The sequence below is a fragment of the Neomonachus schauinslandi genome, chromosome 5, assembly GCF_002201575.2.
Source record: "Neomonachus schauinslandi chromosome 5, ASM220157v2, whole genome shotgun sequence".
NCBI classification, from domain to species: domain Eukaryota; kingdom Metazoa; phylum Chordata; class Mammalia; order Carnivora; family Phocidae; genus Neomonachus; species Neomonachus schauinslandi.
Window position 1 is genome coordinate 19,629,415 of NC_058407.1, and position 18,528 is coordinate 19,647,942.

Consider the following 18,528-nt stretch of genomic DNA (forward strand, 5'->3'; position numbering starts at 1 on the left):
AAAGAAAGAAAGAAAGAAAGAAAGAAAGAAAGAAAGAAAGAAAGAAAAAGAAACTTAAGGAGACTCCCATATGTTATCAACTCTAAATACAGCTGCTTTAGCCTTTCCTAACCCTTATTAAATTCTCAACTGACCGACCTTGACCCATACGTAGGGACATCTCTACGCCCCTATTCAGCAGGAAGAAGCTACAGAAGATGAGACCTTCTGCCTCCAACAACCTTAAAGATTTAAGGGTCAAAGTTGTTCAGGGGGGAAATGATGAGGGAAACAGAGTCAAGAGAAATGTAGCTTAAATTAAATCTCCTTACAGCTTGCAGCCCACTGATACCTGACACATGCAGAGTGTTACCTTCCTCAAGGAACTCATGGCCACCTTAGTGCCATAATGTTTTATTAAAGACTAAAAGTAACCTTATCTTAACAGCAGCTAGCCCTTCAAAGTCCTAAAAGGCTTGCTTCCAAATTCCTTAGAGATTTGCACTATCCCTAACCACCACTAATTAAAAAATATATAATCAGTCACTCCTCACAATCCCAGGGCAGTTCTTTCTGCCCACGGGTCCTGTCCCCATGCTATAACAAAATCATCTTTTTGCACCAAAACAAAAAAAAAGAGAAGAAAGAAAGAAAGAACGAACTCCTTGAGAAAGGAACAATATATTTACTAATCTTTATACTACCAGTTTATACTTGGCACACAGAAGAAAGCATTGCTACGTTTGTTGAATAAATGACTACTATCACAGGCAACCATCTAAAGTTTTTAATAGTAAGACAAAAGATATATATTTTACTATGACTATATTCTTATTTGTGATACAAAAGTACTTAGGGGTTTTCCACTTACACTATGGCAGACTAAATAAATACTCTGGGGGAATATCTCACCAAGTTTGGCAGCAATAGGGGGAAATCTCTAATCTCTCCCCAAAAAAGGAAAAAACAAGAGCTGGAGTGGAAAGTTGGGAGCTGTTAAGTGGGAGGCAAGCAGAATGTATGGGTTTTCCTGAAGACAAAAATCTCTGATAGCACTTTGATCAGGACACAAAGCCCCGCGTGGGCGAGGGCAAGCAGAGAATTTCACCTTGAGTCTGAACCTTCTGACGGGGAAGGAACTACTATGGCTTTTATTAGATTTATTTTATGTATTTTATATTCTTGAAGCTTTTTTTTTTAATTTCTATTTGGTGATGGCATAAAAATACAATTGCTTGTTGTTTATTGACCTTGTGTCCAGCAACACTATTAAACACTGCTATTAATATTAAAAATTTGCCTTTACATTCCCAGAGTTTTCTACACATACAATCATATATCATCAAACAGAATTTTATTTTTTCCTTTTCAATTGTTATATCTCCTATTTCTTTTTCTTGCCTTACTACACTGAATAGAACATCTGATATTGCGCTGAAAAGAAATGATAAGAGCAGGAACTCTTATCTTGTTTTATCTTAAGTAGAATGCTAAAACACTTTACCATTAAGTACAGAAACCCTTTATCAGGTTAAAGCCTTTATTCTTAGTTCATTTTACACAGAGTGGACAGCCCTGTAGAGTGGGAATGTTCCAATAGACTCTTCACCTTAGACAGTCTTTGGGCTTTGTCCTTGCACTCAGACTTAGTGGCCCTAAGAAAAGACCTTCCAAATCACCAAATACTCTCAAAATAAAAACTCATTTCCCTTCTTGACTTCCCTCTCTGGCTTTCTTCCCTCCCCTAGTTTTTGGCCTGTATTTTCACTACATATGCCTACTCATCAATGCATTCAAGAAGTATTTTAAAAATATGCTATCCAGCATTATTAACTATTCTCAGTGGAAGGGTCAACCAGGGGACCTAATCTGCCATATATGTGTAATCAGAAGTCTGAGTAAACTCTAAGAATTCTTTTATATATATATAGGCACTTTCTTTTTCAATGTTTTTTTTTTCCTTGATTTTCAATCAAAAGCACAGAAAGTAATTGGATGAAATGAAGCCAAAATGAAAACACAACACTGTGTGCTTTTTCTGCAAAGTAATCTAATGGAAGAGTTTTGGAAAAGATTCAAAAGGATAATAAAATATGAAAGAGTGTTATAATGTCAATTACAAGAACAAAAAAAATGCTTTCAATGATATTAGGTAAAAGTCACCTTTGCCTCCTTTTCTCATTCCTTCTATAAGAACAAATACACTAAATATTAAAGATGATATGATTCCCTGACTGAATTATATTAGGAAGAAATTTAAAAGATTTGTGTTTCAGATACTTGCCAAGCTCAACATTTTGACCCTTGGCAAAATACCTCAAACACCAGTGCTACGACTAGTCTATTGCTATACATTCTCTACTAGGGGCAAATACTAGCTCTTCAAATATCTGCTCAGCAACATGGTGGCATAATCCAGACTCTTGCTTCTAGAGCCTGGAATCTCTGAAGTTTTAACTCAAATGACACCAGGACATTTGTGCTAGACCCTGGCATACAATGAATAAAATATTTTTAAGAGGTCACAACTGATCATGTGAGAAAGTGAGATACTGAAGGTATAGAGGGAGTTTGAGTGGGTGGGTAAGGGAAAAAGAGTTATTCAGGAAGGCATCCCAGAAGATACATTATGAGTACCCTGGATAAACATTTATAGAAGAATTTAAGCGAAAAAGAGGTAAACTGCAGCTCCTGACTACCAAATGTATCACATTAGATCTCTGGGGCAGAAAGAGAAAAATAAAGCTAGTGAGGAAAACATAATTAAATCCCCAAGCCTGGGGGCACCTGGGTGGCTCAGTTAGTTAAGCGTCTGCCTTCAGCTCAGGTCATGATCCCGGGGTCCTGGGATTGAGCCCCCCATCAGGCTCCCACTCAGTGGGGAGTCTGATTATTCCTCTCCCTCTGCATCTCCCCCTGCTTGTGCTCTCTCTCTTTTTTTCTCTCTCTCTGCCAAATAAATAAATAAATCTTTTTTTTTAAAAATCCCCAAGCTTGTATTAAAGCATAGTGACTGAAAAAGAGCAATAAGCAATAATACAAATGATTGGTAATACTCTAGTGTAATTATTGAATATCTTTACTATATGGATTGGCTATCCCCTACCATCTTCAAGAATTAGATAACTATTTCCTAAAACATATCTTTAAAAAATTAAGTATGATTAAAAGTGCTCCATAAGATATATCAAAAATGCTTCTAGAATATTTAAGATTTATTTATTTATTTGAGAGGGAGAGAGAGAGAGCACACATGGAGGAAGAGGGAGAAGCAAACTCCCCGCTGAGCAAGGAGCCTGATGCAGGACTCGATCCCAGGACACTGGGATCATGACCTGAGGCAAAGGCAGACACTTAACCTACTGAGCCACCCAGGCGCCCCTGGAATATTTTTAAATGAGAAAAATGTAACAGTAAGATTTTGGACTGGATAATTTCAACTAGATTTAACATTCTATAAATATATAATATTTAGTCCAATAAATATAATTCAAGTGTACATTAAAAAGTTGTTTTCATAAACTTGAAATACATAATTTTAAGCATTTGAACAACAGAGAACTAACTAATTTATGTAACCTGAAACCCCTAATTTAAGATATTTTTCAGGAAACTATAGTATGCATTTTATGGTGGCACCTACTGGCAAAATGTAGAAATACAACCAAATTACAGCTAGGATGGCTTGATGAAAGTTGGCAGTGGGGAGGGAAGTGTGAGAATCAGTTCTTCTTTCATTTCTTCCCTATCTATTCCCCATCTTCCTTTTGATGCAAAGATTATTGTGATTCCCTACCACTTCCACTCTATTATAGTCAGTTTTAAGAGTTAAACACATTTTTATCTCTAAGTTTTAAGGTTGAGAGACAGAGGCCAGAGCAAGATAAAGGCAGGAATTAGAGCACATAGGATTTCTATATCATACTGAGGCTTCTGGAGTCTTATCCTGTACCTAATATGAAATCACTGAAGGATTTTAATCATGGGAGTAACATCTGCTATTTTAGAAAGACCACCGGCAGCAGTAAGGACAACAGGATTGGGGCAACTCAAGATTGGAGGCAGAAAGAACAACTCAAAGAGAAGTGAAGTTCAAGCAAGAAAGGATAAAAGTCTGAAAACAGGCTTTCCATTAAAAAATGGAAACAAGATTGTAGCTATAGGAATAGAGATGAGAACAAAGAACATCAAAAATGTTAAGAAGAATTCATGGATCTTGGTAACTGAAGGGACAGAGAAAGGAGAAAAAGGAGTTTAGGATATGTTCCAAATTTCTGGTTAGGTAGCTGGAGGAAGAGAGGCTTCATCAAGCTGGACACTTCAGGAGGAGAAGCAGGTTTACAGAGAAAGATGAAGATTTAGTTTGGAACATGTTAAGTTTTAGTTGCTTTGAGATCACAACATATAGTTAAATATATGTTTTTGAAACTCAGGAAAGAGGTTTGAATCCCACTGAAATATAGATTTAGAATCTGCATATATGCAGTCCCAGAAGTAGGTGGAAAATAAGAAAACGAAATCTCAGAAGTACAGGGAAAAGAGTTCTAAGAAAGAAAATGATCAAAATTAAGGACTCAAAAGAGACCAAAAATTCTACACCAACTAGATCACAAGTGATCTTTGGCAGAATAGCTTCAATAGAGTGGAAAAGTAAATTACTGTGAGTCAGTTAAGTACAGACAAGTAAATAAATATTGAGTGTCTACTCTGTGCCAGAAACTGTGCTAGGACTAGGGAATATTAGTGCAGAAAACCAATAAAACCCTCATAGACTTTACAGCCTGGGGAGAAATATATATTAAACAATTAGAAATTCAGAAATGGAATAAAGGATAGCATTTTTTTTTTCAAGAATCCTAGCTATAAAAGGAAGAAGGTATTGACAAAAACAGGGAAATTGGTTTTTTGTTTTTTTCTTACAATCTTTATACACTGTGGCAAAAGTACTAATAGAAGTTGAAATTCTAAGACAAAATGAATAACCAATAAAACAATGTCCCAATAGGTTAGCCATATTATCGCCACTGTAGGAAATATCCTCCCTTCCCCCCATCTAGATTTCATTTCACACCCATTCTCCATGTCTGCCTAACTCCTGCAAGTTCATACTTCAAGATTAAGCTGAACTGTAACGCCTCCCAGGTAAGCATTCCTGACATTTTTATCCCTGGCTCCCACAAACTAAGTCAACTGTCCTTTTCTCTGTACATCCTTCTATTGTTGTATAAGTAGCATATATTTTTTTAGCTTTTAATAACTTTTTTAAAATTATGAAATGAATATATACTTAATATATACAAAAATCACCATAAAGATGAAATAAAGAGAAAAAAAAAGAAAGAAAGATTCCTCGGGTGGACTATTCAGACACCCACATGACATACCCACTATTTAGACACCTACTTCTTTAGTGGTCTTCCCTAAAGCATGGTAGCCTTCCCTCGAACATAGAGTAATTACTCATTGTGACAAGATAGGATATCCAAGATAACTCATTGATAAGTTAAAGAATTTAAGTCCATTCTCTCTTCCTAGATGCTTCTAAAATGTACTTCTATCCTGTAGATAATTTAACCCAACCAGAAATTCCTCCATAATTATAACAAACTACATTGGACTGAATATATGCATTTTTATCAGCTCCCTCCTAAAACTGCACTAAAAATGACAAAAAGGCAAGTGTTTTAAAATCCACAAAGAAAGAGAATGTTAGAGGAGACAATAACAGATGACAGCAGAGACATATAATGAAAGCATGGGAAAATGAAAAGCATATGCACATGTGGTAGCTGACTACTCAGAACAGAGAAAGCTAAAACATAAGTAACTGCTAAAAGGGACACCAATACGAAGCAACCCCAGAAATTCTCAGAAATCGAATTCAATACTGAAGGCTACAATAAAGACGGGGTTGCAAATGAGAAAGCTGGTTGACAGTCTACATCAGAAACACTTAGACACAAATCTCCTCTCCTTCTGAGCAGTCAGGCCAGTGCACTTCTCTCCCCTCAGCATGGAAAGCAAGAATACTCTGAAGAAACTAAGCCAGATCAGCTCTGGACCTCGAGGCAACAGGGACTGAAAACAGAGTGATAAAGTAAAAGTCTACATACCGGAACTGGGAGACTCAGCATCAACCCCTACCCTACCTCAAATTCCAGAATATTACTAGCTAGACTTACAGCTTTCTGAAAGGGTCTAAAGGATGCCACTCTGGAAATTTAGGGGTAAGTCCCAAAGAAAAGACCTATAGTTACTGACATTTGGAGAATCCCCAACAAAAGAGCCAAATGGCTACCGTGCTATAATGAAATCCACTGTATAGAGCTACTAATCAGCTTTCTATGGTCTCATTCTTAAATATGATAAAAGGACTGTTCAGAATCACCACACATTTTAGAAATACCTCTAACATGAAAGAGGGCAAAACAAACAAAAACATTCAACTTAGATAAAACAAAGACCATCCAGGAAGCAGATAAAAATAATCTTAAATAATTTTAAATAAATGAAACATGATATAAGATCATATACAACCAAATGTGAGAATATGATAAAGATATTTGCCTCCTATTTTTCTCAGAAAGCCATGTGAGTAAAATAAGGGGTTTACCAATTAAAAATAAAGTCACAAGATCCAAAAAACAAGGCAGAGGCAAAGAAAATTCACCATTACCACTGTGAAACAGGCCTAACAAGCAAAAGTACATACTCAATGAAGAAGATAGAGGACTCTCCAGAAGGAATGTCTTCAAGGGCAAAAACCAGAACTGACAGATGATCTAATAATAAGAATATGTATGGTTTTATTGGAAAGCTCAAAAAAGAACCGATGATAAATATACAGGAAGTAAAGGAAAAGAGAAAAGTAGATAATTATTAAATCTAGGGAAAAAACAAAAATTTGTATAAGAAAGGAAGTACAATCACAGCATATCACATAGCTTAGGTGTAGGCAGTATTTACAGAGTCATAATAATATAAATTCTAAAATATAACTTAACCTGAAATTGTGGTATAACCATATTAGAAGGATGAAAGAAGAGAAGTTCTGTGTGTGTAACAAGAGAGGGAAGACAGACAAGGGGGGGCTGGGAGGTTGGTGTGTGAGTAGCAAATCACCATCTTCCAGGGTAGGAAGTTAATAATGTCTCAAATGGAAAAAAATCAACAAATACCTGCATTAAAATTTCATTTAAATGAGGTAAATATAAAAACAAACACACAAAAAAATTTAAAGACCATCTGTAGAGGACTTCTTTACTATTTGACTTCAACAAAATATACCTATATTTGCTTTGCTATTAAGGAGGGCGTGTGTTGTGATGTGCCCTGGGTGTTATACGTAACTAATAAATCATTGAACACTACATCAAAAACTAATGATGTACTATACAGTGGCCAACTGAACATAATAATAAAAATAAATAAAAATAAATAAATAAAAATATTTTTTTTAATTATCTGCTATCTCAGAATAGCCAGCCAATACATTATTTGAAAGTTCAGAAGATGTCACTGATATTGGCTATAAGACATATTCAAAACCCTCTTCCAAATTTACTTTCTTGTAATGGATATCCATAAAGACAGAGGATGCAATTCAGAATAAAATCCTGAGAAACAAATTCTTCTTGGAATCTTAAAATGAAAAGAGGTTTCATGAAATAAGATATAGTGATGAAGAGAATGGGTTCCAGGGTCAGAACTGAGTTCAGATTCCAGTTTTGCTACTTAAATAACAATGTGACTGAGGTAAATCACTTAGTCCCAGAACTTCAGTTTCTTACTCTCTAAATTGTATATTTATACAGTACCTATAATGTAAGGTTGTTGTAAAAATCAAATGATAATCCCCATAAAGAGCCTGACCCATAAAAAGTGTTCAGTAAATACCAGCTGTTTGGTATGCCCAAATTGACAGTGATCTACCGTGATTGCTAACATATACAGCCCACTTCTGCACCAAAATTAATCACAAAATTACTAATCATCCAATATGCATATATTATAAATGGGAGTCTATCAGATAAGAAAGAATCTCTTACTTCCAATATCATATAAAAACAAATTCCAGATGAACCAAAGATTTACACCCAAGAAAATGGAAAAAAAATAGCAGGAAGTAGAATATAGATTTTATCATATCTTTGTCAATTTCCTCATTCTTGGTATAGGTTTCCTGTAGTGCTAAATACAAATTTTAAAGAAATTATCTATTCAGTCATGCCCAGTCCTCCAAAATCTATTTCTTCCAGATAAAGACAAATAGCCCTCTTCTCTAGTCAAATTTCATGTGAACATGCCATTTGACTTTGGCAAAAATTTTAGAATCAAAGATAGGCAGAAATTTAGGGGGAAAAGTCATGAGATTATAATATAGTCATCTAGATATTTTTTCTTTTCCCTACTGTTGATGCTTAGTCATTTCAATAGCTCATATATTCACATCTACATTTGATTCTGTAAAGTTTTAAAGACAGGTTAATAACACATATTTGTAATTTATGAAAAGTCATTACCTTGGATTTGGTATTTCTCCAAGAATCTCATCTAATTTGTCAACAAAGTTAATAAAATTAGACAGTCCTTTTACATGTGCCCTTAAAGGATCAGATGGTGATGGTGCATATCCCTTCCCTCCAAGCTCTAGTGTTCTAATAAATGATGTGGCCACCTATGAATTAAAATAAATGATTTAGTTATGTTTAATGATTTAATAAGTTAAAAATAAAACTTTATGAAGCTGGGTACGTTTATATTATTTCTGGGTATACAGGTAAAGTAAGCACTTTTTATGATTCATGTCACTTTGATTCAAAAGCAAATAATTAAATAAAGAAAGAAAGAAGATGCCATGCAAAATTCATGCCAACAAGGGTGATGGCAACGCAAGTGGAAACTGAGGAGCCAAGTGAGGTGACAAACTAAGGGCATATGATTATATTCATAAGAGTACATCACTGACTATAAAATATTAGTGTATGGATATATTCTCATATCGATTGAACTGGAATTTTTAATACGAAACAAAGGGGTTTTTCAGTGTCACTGTGTCGATTTATTCAAGGGTGGGCAATTAATTCAACTCTTCCAAGGTTTATCGTCTTTATTTATAAGCTCAACATTTAGACTAAATAAGCACAAAGCCCTATCTAGCTTTCACATTTCAGGATTATTTGATCATGTGTAGTTCAAAAGGCCTTGCCTTACAATGATAAAAATACATATAGGATAGCTACACTTAAGAGCATCTCCATCAAAGATGAAATGTTCTAAAGTGTATCCTAAGACAAATTCTATGAAATTTCAGTAATTTGGAAGAAACTTCCAAGATTAAATAACTTAGGAAACAACAGATTAAGTAACAACGTTAATTTAAGCAGATTTCTTAAATTTCTTAAATGGTAGGACTTCTCAGAGCTTTTGATATACAAATATTCATTACCTATATCCAATAAAGGTAGACACTATTTCCAAACTGTTTGCCCTTGGAAACATTTATTCAAGGAGCATTAACAGGGTCTTTTGCCTTTGGAAATATTTATTCAAGAATTTAACAGAGATAGCACTCTATAGAACACATGTGGGAAAACACTGCTTTAGAGAAATTTTCCCTTGTCAAATTTGAAGAATATGGTAATAAATAAAAATACCATAGATTTTCAAATACAAAGGAAGAACATGTATTCATGTTGTTTTATCATAATTACAAGAATTCTCTATTAAGGTACATGTATCCACTGTTCATAAGTCTTTAAAACATATTGAAAATGTAACATGTTCATACCAAAAAGATAGACATCTTTTTCTCTTGAGCAGCATGTTTCAAATCAGTGAAGGCTTCTCTTCCAAGTCCTCTATCAGGAATATTGAGAACATGAGCCAGAGCCAGGTCATTCTTCGAATTCACTAGCAGGCTTAAATATGAGTAGATAATTTTTCTTGCTAGTAACTGCACCTGTACAATAAAATATTATTTTCTTTATTGAAGTTGTTCTAAATCAATAATCTTTTCTTCATACACAGTAAAAATACTTATGACCATTCAATAACAATATCTCACTCAAATATATGGGAAAAGAGAGAACTGCCATACAACAAAAGATTGAGTTGGACAATTAACATATCCCTGCTCGTGAAACAAATGTGCCACTAGTAAGTATCTATGAGCAAATAACAACTACCATAATTGTTGAAAAATACCTCTCAGAAAATGATATAAAAGATAAAGTCCAAAGTCTGCATTTCTAATAAGGCTGGATCTCATTCCCTTGCACACATTTGTCACTAAATAACAAGGAGTAATGCAGCCCCCTAAAACTTAGGGAATGGGCCAACTGGCACTATTTGGTCCTATAACTATACAGGGCTGGCGATAAGGGCTAAAGTTAAACAGTTAAATTTGGGGGTAATTATTAGATACTGACTTTGACAATACCAAATAACCAAGTAAGTATTACAATGAAGATATTCAAGCAAATGTTAAGAAAATAATAACAAGTAATTGATGTTGACATTAACTGGACTAAAACAGAGTTATAGACTGTTCAAGCACAAGATAAATAATATTTGTGAGAATTTAATATGGGCATCTGTTCTTTCATATATACCGTACTTGTCTTTTATAGTCAAGGGCATTTTATAAACCAGGGCATTAATGATCTTATTCTTAAAATTACCTACTTATAGCTATTTAAGGTCTTGCAACTTCTAGTACTGGGGAAGTGATAGTGTGAACTCCCACAGGTAACTATAAAATATTAGTAAAATTTCAAAAACGTAACTACACTGGAAAGCATACACAAAGCAGACCCAAGGGGCGCCTGGGTGGCTCAGTTGGTTAAGCGACTGCCTTCGGCTCAGGTCATGATCCCAGAATCCCGGGATTGAGTCCCTCATCAGGCTCCCTGCTCAGTGGGGAGTCTGCTTCTCCCTCTGATCCTACACCCTCCTGTGCCCTCTCTCTCACTCTCTCTCTCAAATAAATAAAATAAAATCTTAAAAAAAAAAAAAGAATATTAAAAAAAAAAGCAGGGGTGCCTGGGTGGCTCAGTCGGTTAAGCGGCTGCCTTCAGCTCGGGTCATGATCCCAGGCTCCTGGGATCGAGTCCCACATCAGGCTCCCTGCTCTGCGGGGAGCCTGCCTCTCCCTCTCCCTCTGCCTGCTTCTCTGCCTACTTGTGCTCTCTCTCTATCTCTCTGTCAAACAAATAAATAAAATCTTTAAAAAAAAAAGCAGACCCAAGCTAGAGAAGAATTTAATTTTAAAAGAACTGCAACAAGAAGGGTTAAGAATAGCAAGTTTGTGGTTATTCAAGGTCCTAAACTTCCTGTAACAGTGGAGAAGTGAGTGATCATGTGAACCTCACAGATAACAAACATAAAATAGTAAGTAAGAAATTTTAAATACTATTTAAAGACACTCGAAAGTATCCAGAAGGTAGACAGGAGCTGGAGGAATATTTAACTTTAGCAGAACTGCAATAAGAAGGGAATGAATTAGGGGCACATGGGTGGTTCAGTCAATTGAGCATCCAACTTTTGATTGCAGCTCATGTCATGATCTCAGGGTCATGAGTTCAAGCCCCACTTTGGGCTCCATGCTGGGCATGGAGGCTACTTTAAAAAAAAAAAAAAAGTATGAATTAAGTTTGTGGTTTACTGACCCAACTTTCATGACTATGAAATAGAAGTGACTATAATGGTGCCCTCAGAATCCAGCGCTGGGAAAGCAGCTAGAAATTTAAAGGGGAAAATCTTGGAAATAATTGAGAACACAAAGAGCCATAATCCATAGCTGACAGTGAAACTACCCAAGCATGGGAGAGACTCCAGGGAGGCCCATAAAAAAACAGGCAGAAATCAGAAAAAAATATATTCAAGAAAGATTGAGCTACGAGGAACCAGAGCTATGAGTTGGAAAGTTTGCTAAAATGAGTGCATTCCATAAATGTGTGTAGCTTAAGTCGCAGAAAGCTGAAGCTGGACAGGCTTGAAGTCTTAAGTGTATAGAGCCAAAACTTGTCAGAACAACTGGAAAATACAGGAAAATCCCTAGGAAAAAAGAATCCACAGAAAGAATGAGCTCCATACTTTCCCAAATCCTTGGCTTACTGCCACATTTGGCAGACAGAAGAAAGATCTACAAAAGCCAACCTAAAAAAAAACAGCAAAGGGAAACCATAAGAATAGATATCCAAAAAGCTGCATACCAAGGAGACAAAATATGAAGTTGAAATTCAGGCAAGAAAACTGCCTACTAGAAAATTCAACTGTCTTCAGAAGAACATGACAAAACCCAGAATCACTAGAAAATATTATCTTTAATGTCCAGTTTTCGTCTAAAAATTACCAGACAGTTCAAAAAAAAAAAAAGAAAAAGAAAATGTGTGACCCCTTTCTCAGGATAAAAAGCAGTGAATAAAAATTAACACCAAGTGGACCTAGATGTTAGATTTAGCAGACAAAACACTGAGGTTGCTGCTATAAATATATTCAAAGAACTCAAACAAAAAATGTTCAATGAATTAAAAAAGTGTTATCAATGAATTAACAGGGAAAATGACAACAGAAAAGGAGACACTACAAAGTAAATTCTAGAAATGAAAGTACAATGACCAAAACAAAATTTGCTAGGTGGGCTCAACAACAACTTGGAGAAAGTGGAAGAAAGTATAAGTGAATTTGCACATATATAAATAGAAACTACCAAACCAGAAAAACAAAAGAAGAAAAAAAGAAAGAAAAATAAAACCGAAGAGCTCTATGGGACATGTACTTAGAATTCCTGCAGAAGAGTGAAAGAAGCAGAAAAAAGTATTTCATGAAATTATGGCCAAAAACATCCCAAATTTTGTGGAAGACATTAATTTATAGATCTAAGAAGCTACTCAAATAGGAAAAACACAAAGAATATCATTCCTGTATTATAATTAAACTCTGACAGCCAAAGACGAGAAAAAATCTTGAGAGTAACCAGAACAAAACGACATATTACATACTAAGGAAAAATGATAAAATTAATAATAGATCATCAAAAAATAAGCTAGAAGATCCTGGAACAACATATTAAATATGCTGGAAAATGACTTTAAATATTACTGTACAATCAAAATAATATAGTATTTATAAAGGGACACTCATATCAATGAAACAGAGACCACAAATATGGCCATTTGATTTTTGACATAGGTGCAAAAGAAACAATGGAGAAAGGACAATCTTTTCAATAGTTGGTATGGTAGCAATTGGTCAGCCATATCGGAAACAAATGAAACTCACCGAAACCTCACACTTTTTTCTTTTTTGAAAGATTTTACTTACTTATTTGAGAGAGAGAGAGAGAGAGTGAGTACGAGTGGGGGTAGGGGCAGAGGGACAAGCAGACTCCCTGCTGAGTGGGGAGCCCAATGTGGGGCTCAATCCCAGAACCCTGAGATTGTGACCCAAGCTAAAGGCAGTCACTTAACTGAGCCACCCAGGTGCCCCAACCTCAAACTTTTTATAAAAATTAACTCAAAGCGGATCATAGGTCTAAATGTACAATATATAAAACTGTAAAACTTTAAGAAGAAAACATAAGAAAAAATCTTTATGACTTGGAATTAGGCAGAGTTATTACATGTGACACCAAAAGCACAATCTATAATAGGAAAAAAGTGATAAATTGGATTTCATCAAAATTAAATTATTTTTATGGAATTCTCACCTTCTCAACTACTTCCACCCCATCTTCTTGGTCTGGAATCTTGTTTGTATCTAACTCTTAAATGTCGCTCCTATGCTATTTACCTGAAATCCTCTCCTTGCCTATTCCCTTAGAAAAATGAACACTACATCAAAAACTAATATATGCTGGCTAATTGAATGTAATAATAAAAAAAATTAAATTTTAAAAAATTTAAAGGAAAAAAAAGAAAAATGGACTCCACAAATTTTAAACTGAATTCACTCTCAAAACATGAAATTCATTGAGTCCTTCAGTGACTGACAACTTAGCTAAAGACCACATAATTTATCATCTATAAACTCTAAGAAAATATTTTCCTAATTAAAATTAAAATGCTTTCATATTCTGTTTAATCACATTTTAAATTAGAAAGCACAAAAGAGAGCTTCAAAAAGTAGCAAGAAAATTACAAATTATTAGGAAGTCTCTGACACAATTAAGGAAGTCTCAAGTTCATAGACAAGTACTTTTAAAGGTAACATGCTTTTGGATTATTTAAATTTCTTATGAAAAACAATTCTTGAAACATGGGAGGCAGTCAGGGTCAATATAAAAAAACTTTATTGGACAGGAAAAGGTTACCTTAAATACAGACTTGAAATTTAAGCAAAATTGATTTAAAAAAAAAAAAAAGCTTAAACATTAACCCTCTAAAATTTTTATTAAATATGAAAAATATGAGACAGATGTTACCTTTGCAGAGAGGCTCCCTGATTTCCCAGTATAGAACAGTAATTCATGTACTCCTTTTCTTATCACCCTGATATACCTATGCGTATCAGTCAATTATAATACCCTGCATAGGTCTTAACGGTTTCTAAATGATGTATCCTTAGGGCCTAAAAGACTGACTGGCATTATAGTAGGTAATCAATCCATTTTTGTTAATAGGTTCTCAATTAGTTTTTGTTCAATGATAAATGAAAAAAACTTAATACATGTATTTGGCCCTTTTAGAAATTTCAAAATGAAAACTATTGATAAAAACTTATTGGGATCAAATAAGCACTCACATATTTGTATTACATTGCCTTAAAAAGAAAATTACTTTAAGGTACAACTAAATTAAAATCATCTTTAAGATCCACCCTAAAATTTTATAACTTAAGGCATAATATAGTTTTCTGCTTAGATTTCAAGTGTCCTTTTATCTTTACTTTGTAAATCATAACACTTCATGTGAATCTATAATACAGAAGTTTCCATTTTAACTTCACAGTACAATAGTCTAAAACATATGAATCTCCTCTTTATCTTATCCCTTCACATTTCAAAAGAGTAACACATTTTGTGAAAAATCAAAGGAGAGGAAAAAAAATGACATTCACATTGCAATCAGAAACTTTTTTACTCTTTCTGCATTTAATTTCATTCAATCCCTGTTTCACTGTGCTTCTGCTGTCCAAAAATAATGAGAATTTACCAAATGTATATATCTGATCCTTACTGGGTACAAACCAGGGCTTAAACCCCCACATCTACAACTTGCTCTTTAAGGCTAGCAAATTCTGCCCTTCTGATCTGTGATGCTAGACAAACATCAGGGAAAAACATCTTGGAGTCCTCACAGTTAGAGTGTTTCTTTTAACTCATGGCTGCAATTGGAAATCTATCTCTATCATTATGGTCATATAACATGGCAGTTATGGTTTCCCTGCTCTTGTATTTGCAAGTGTGTTTTAAAGAGGCTCTCTGGAAAAGCATTCCACATAAATACAGTTATGATGTCCAGAAGCAAGGACCTAAATTGAAAAAATCCACAAGATTGAAGCTTTTACCAAGATACCAAAAATAAAGATAATGTTCTGTTTATTTATTTAATAAACTGATTCAATCCATACCACAAAGTATTTGCAATGTTTGTTTAGAAGTTGAACAATTTTATTTAAGCTTTCTGGCAATTCCAAGTTCCTTTTCCTATCCCTTAATTATTACTGAAATGCAGATATTCAATCTCAATTTGAAGAAAGTCAGTTTTTCTAGATTGAGATTAATAATTTATACAGGTATTTTTTTTACTTTCTTTGCCAAACACATAAATTCTTACATATAATGACCAAAAAAAAAAAAAAAAAAAGTTGGACTAGAACTAATATACCAGTAGAATTTTTTATTTAACTGATGATTTTTTTTTTTTAAGATTTTATTTAGTCATTTGACAGAGAGAGACACAGCGAGAGAGGGAACACAAGCAGGGGGAGTGGGAGAGGGAGAAGCAGGCTTCCCGAGGAGCAGGGAGCCCAACCTGGGGCTCGATCCCAGGACCCCGGGATCATGACCTGAGCCACCCAGGCGCCCCTTAACTGATGATTTTCTTTTAAGGCTTTTATTCCAATTTTCCCTTTTTTACTTCAGAATTTCTAAAGCAGTTTAGTACCTTAGGAAAAATAAAATAAGGAAACAAAAATATTGTTTCTCAAATTCATGCCATTTATCTACTTCATCTACTTGATGACTCTGGTGTGGCATTAGTAAGGTACATTTTGTGATCAAATATATATCTATGCACGACTTCAGCCCAAAAAGTCACTTTGGAATTTTAATAGAAATATATTTCCTTCCAAAAATACTTTGCAAAAAGAAAAATTAGAAGTCTGCAACTAACAGAAAAATAGTTGAGAGGATGGCTGCACTTTAATAGTCCTCATAAAATCTAATCTATTGGCTAACTAATAGGTAGAATATTCTTAGAAAAAGGAGGCAAGAGATAAAAGTAGAGGATTAACACAATGAAACTATCACTTTTTTTTAAATGAAAGAACTATATGCTTGCAATGAAGACCCATTAGTTTCGATATGTTATACTCTTTCTTCATGGATATCCATTTAAGATAACATTTTATATCTGTAAGCCAAAATTATAAACACCTAGGTATTTTACACATACAAATTAGTTCATTTCTCTTAATTAAAAGAAACAGTAACAATTATTGTTTCTTCCCTATAGAGCCTGTAAGATAAATCAGAGAGAAGAGATTTGTAAGTGATCTACTGTCTTGATATATGAATGCACCCCTTAAGTACCAATGAGAAAGACCAGGCATTTGGTAAACATTTTATCAATATTTGGGACAGGAGGGAAAAACAATGCAAGTGAAAAATTAACTTCAAGCAAGAGAAAAATAGTTACAAATCAATGAAAGGAATCATATCTGGGCAGAAAACATTCAAAGATGGACTTGGAATATTTTATTACACCAGAAAAAAGGGAAGTGCTCAGAAGTCTAGTAGGGCATGTAAAAAAGACACAGAAGCCAGCCTGAAGGGAATCCCTCCATTTTAGCATCAAAGATTAATGACGGTAATTAATTTTAAAACTGAACAAATAAAAATTCATGAGTCCATAGCAATAAATACATGCATAAAAAAGGAAAGATAAATAGAAAAAAAATCTAATTTGCATCCTATCTTATAAATAACTACCACCCTGACTCCTAAACTAGTAATGAAAGGGAAAGAATTAAGTCGTGACTCTGCCATTCTTAGGGAACTACTTCCCTAAATAGCTTTATCTTATCAAGCTCCGCTTTACTGAGAAATGGCAGCTAATTAATGTAAAGACATGACAGAGTTAGAAACTCACCATTTTGTAAACACTAAAGAAATAACTGATTCAGACAAGGATCATGAACGTATGTGTAAAACCACTGGGTGAAAGGTTGCTGGGAAACAGGATATTTACACAGTGTCACCACACAGATTTCTGCTCATAGCAAAGGGAAAGCTACATCTTTATCCTAGAGAGATCTGGCAATTTGGGACAACTTGAGTTTGTGTCTCCTAATGTGATACTCACCATCAGTTATGAAGTATCTGTTATGAAACGTTAAACTTCAATCTAAGCAAGGTTTGCATAAAACTTCCAGTTTATTGGAAATAGAGGAACAAGATAAATAATACCAGGAGAAATTAAACAGATAAATAAGAAGAGAAAAAGACTGAGGAGAGTTCTTCTAAGAGATACAAAACCATTCGGGGGACAACTGGAGAAATCTGAATAGGGAAGACAGTAAGTGACATTAGGGAATACTTATATTAATATATATGACATATGTTTTCTTATATATGATAATGATATTATGATCATGCCTCTATTTTCAGGAAATGATATGCTGAAGAACCGTAGGGATTAAATGTCATGATGTCAGAAACTTAACTTTCAAATACAGGAGAAAAAATATTAGATGCAGATGTTCAAGCACGTTAGTAAGTCTAGGAAGTAGATGCACAGGTATTTAATTGAAGGCAGTGACAAATATATTTCTTTTTTTTTTTTTTTTAAAGATTTTATTTATTTATTTGAGACAGAGAGAATGAGAGAGAGAGAGCACATGAGAGGGGGGAGGGTCAGAGGGAGAAGCAGGCACCCTGCTGAGCAGGGAGCCTGATGCGGGACTCAATCCCGGGACTCCAGGATCATGACCTGAGCCGAAGGCAGTCGCTTAACCAACTGAGCCACCCAGGCGCCCGACAAATATATTTCTTAAAGTGCAATCTGTATGGCATGAGACTTATGGGAGAATCTGCCTTAGCAGTTTCCTTAAAAATGAAGAAGGTGATTCATCAAACTGAATGAAGAAGATGGATTTAGATATGTTGAATGTAATTTTACTGCTGTTTCTAATACTCCTAAATTTTTATCTTGTCAATAGTGATTTTATTTACCATAGAAACTTCCATAAACATTACCCCCATGGTTAGTAAGGGGTTACTATATTTAATTAGGTACCTAATAGCATAGCATTTAACCGAAGGTAAATTGTATTAGACCAAACCTGTGGTTTGTTTTCTGTGGTTTGTTTGCACAACAAACTCTA

At 34.5% G+C, this 18,528-nt stretch overlaps 1 protein-coding gene across 8 annotated transcripts in view; it reads right to left on the reverse strand.

The window, feature by feature from the left end:
* LOC110578053 (PARP1 binding protein) overlaps positions 1-18,528 on the reverse strand; it is a 61,997-nt gene that overhangs the window by 24,733 nt on the left and 18,736 nt on the right. For 7 of the 8 annotated variants that reach the window (XM_044914721.1, XM_044914718.1, XM_044914720.1 and 4 more), the window contains 2 exons: positions 9,770-9,940; positions 8,502-8,656 (listed from right to left, as the gene is read on the reverse strand). In XM_044914721.1, the coding sequence (XP_044770656.1) occupies positions 8,502-8,656; positions 9,770-9,940 (326 nt within the window). The remainder of the gene's footprint in view (positions 1-8,501; positions 8,657-9,769; positions 9,941-18,528) is intronic. The other variant, XM_044914717.1, reaches the window with a different exon arrangement.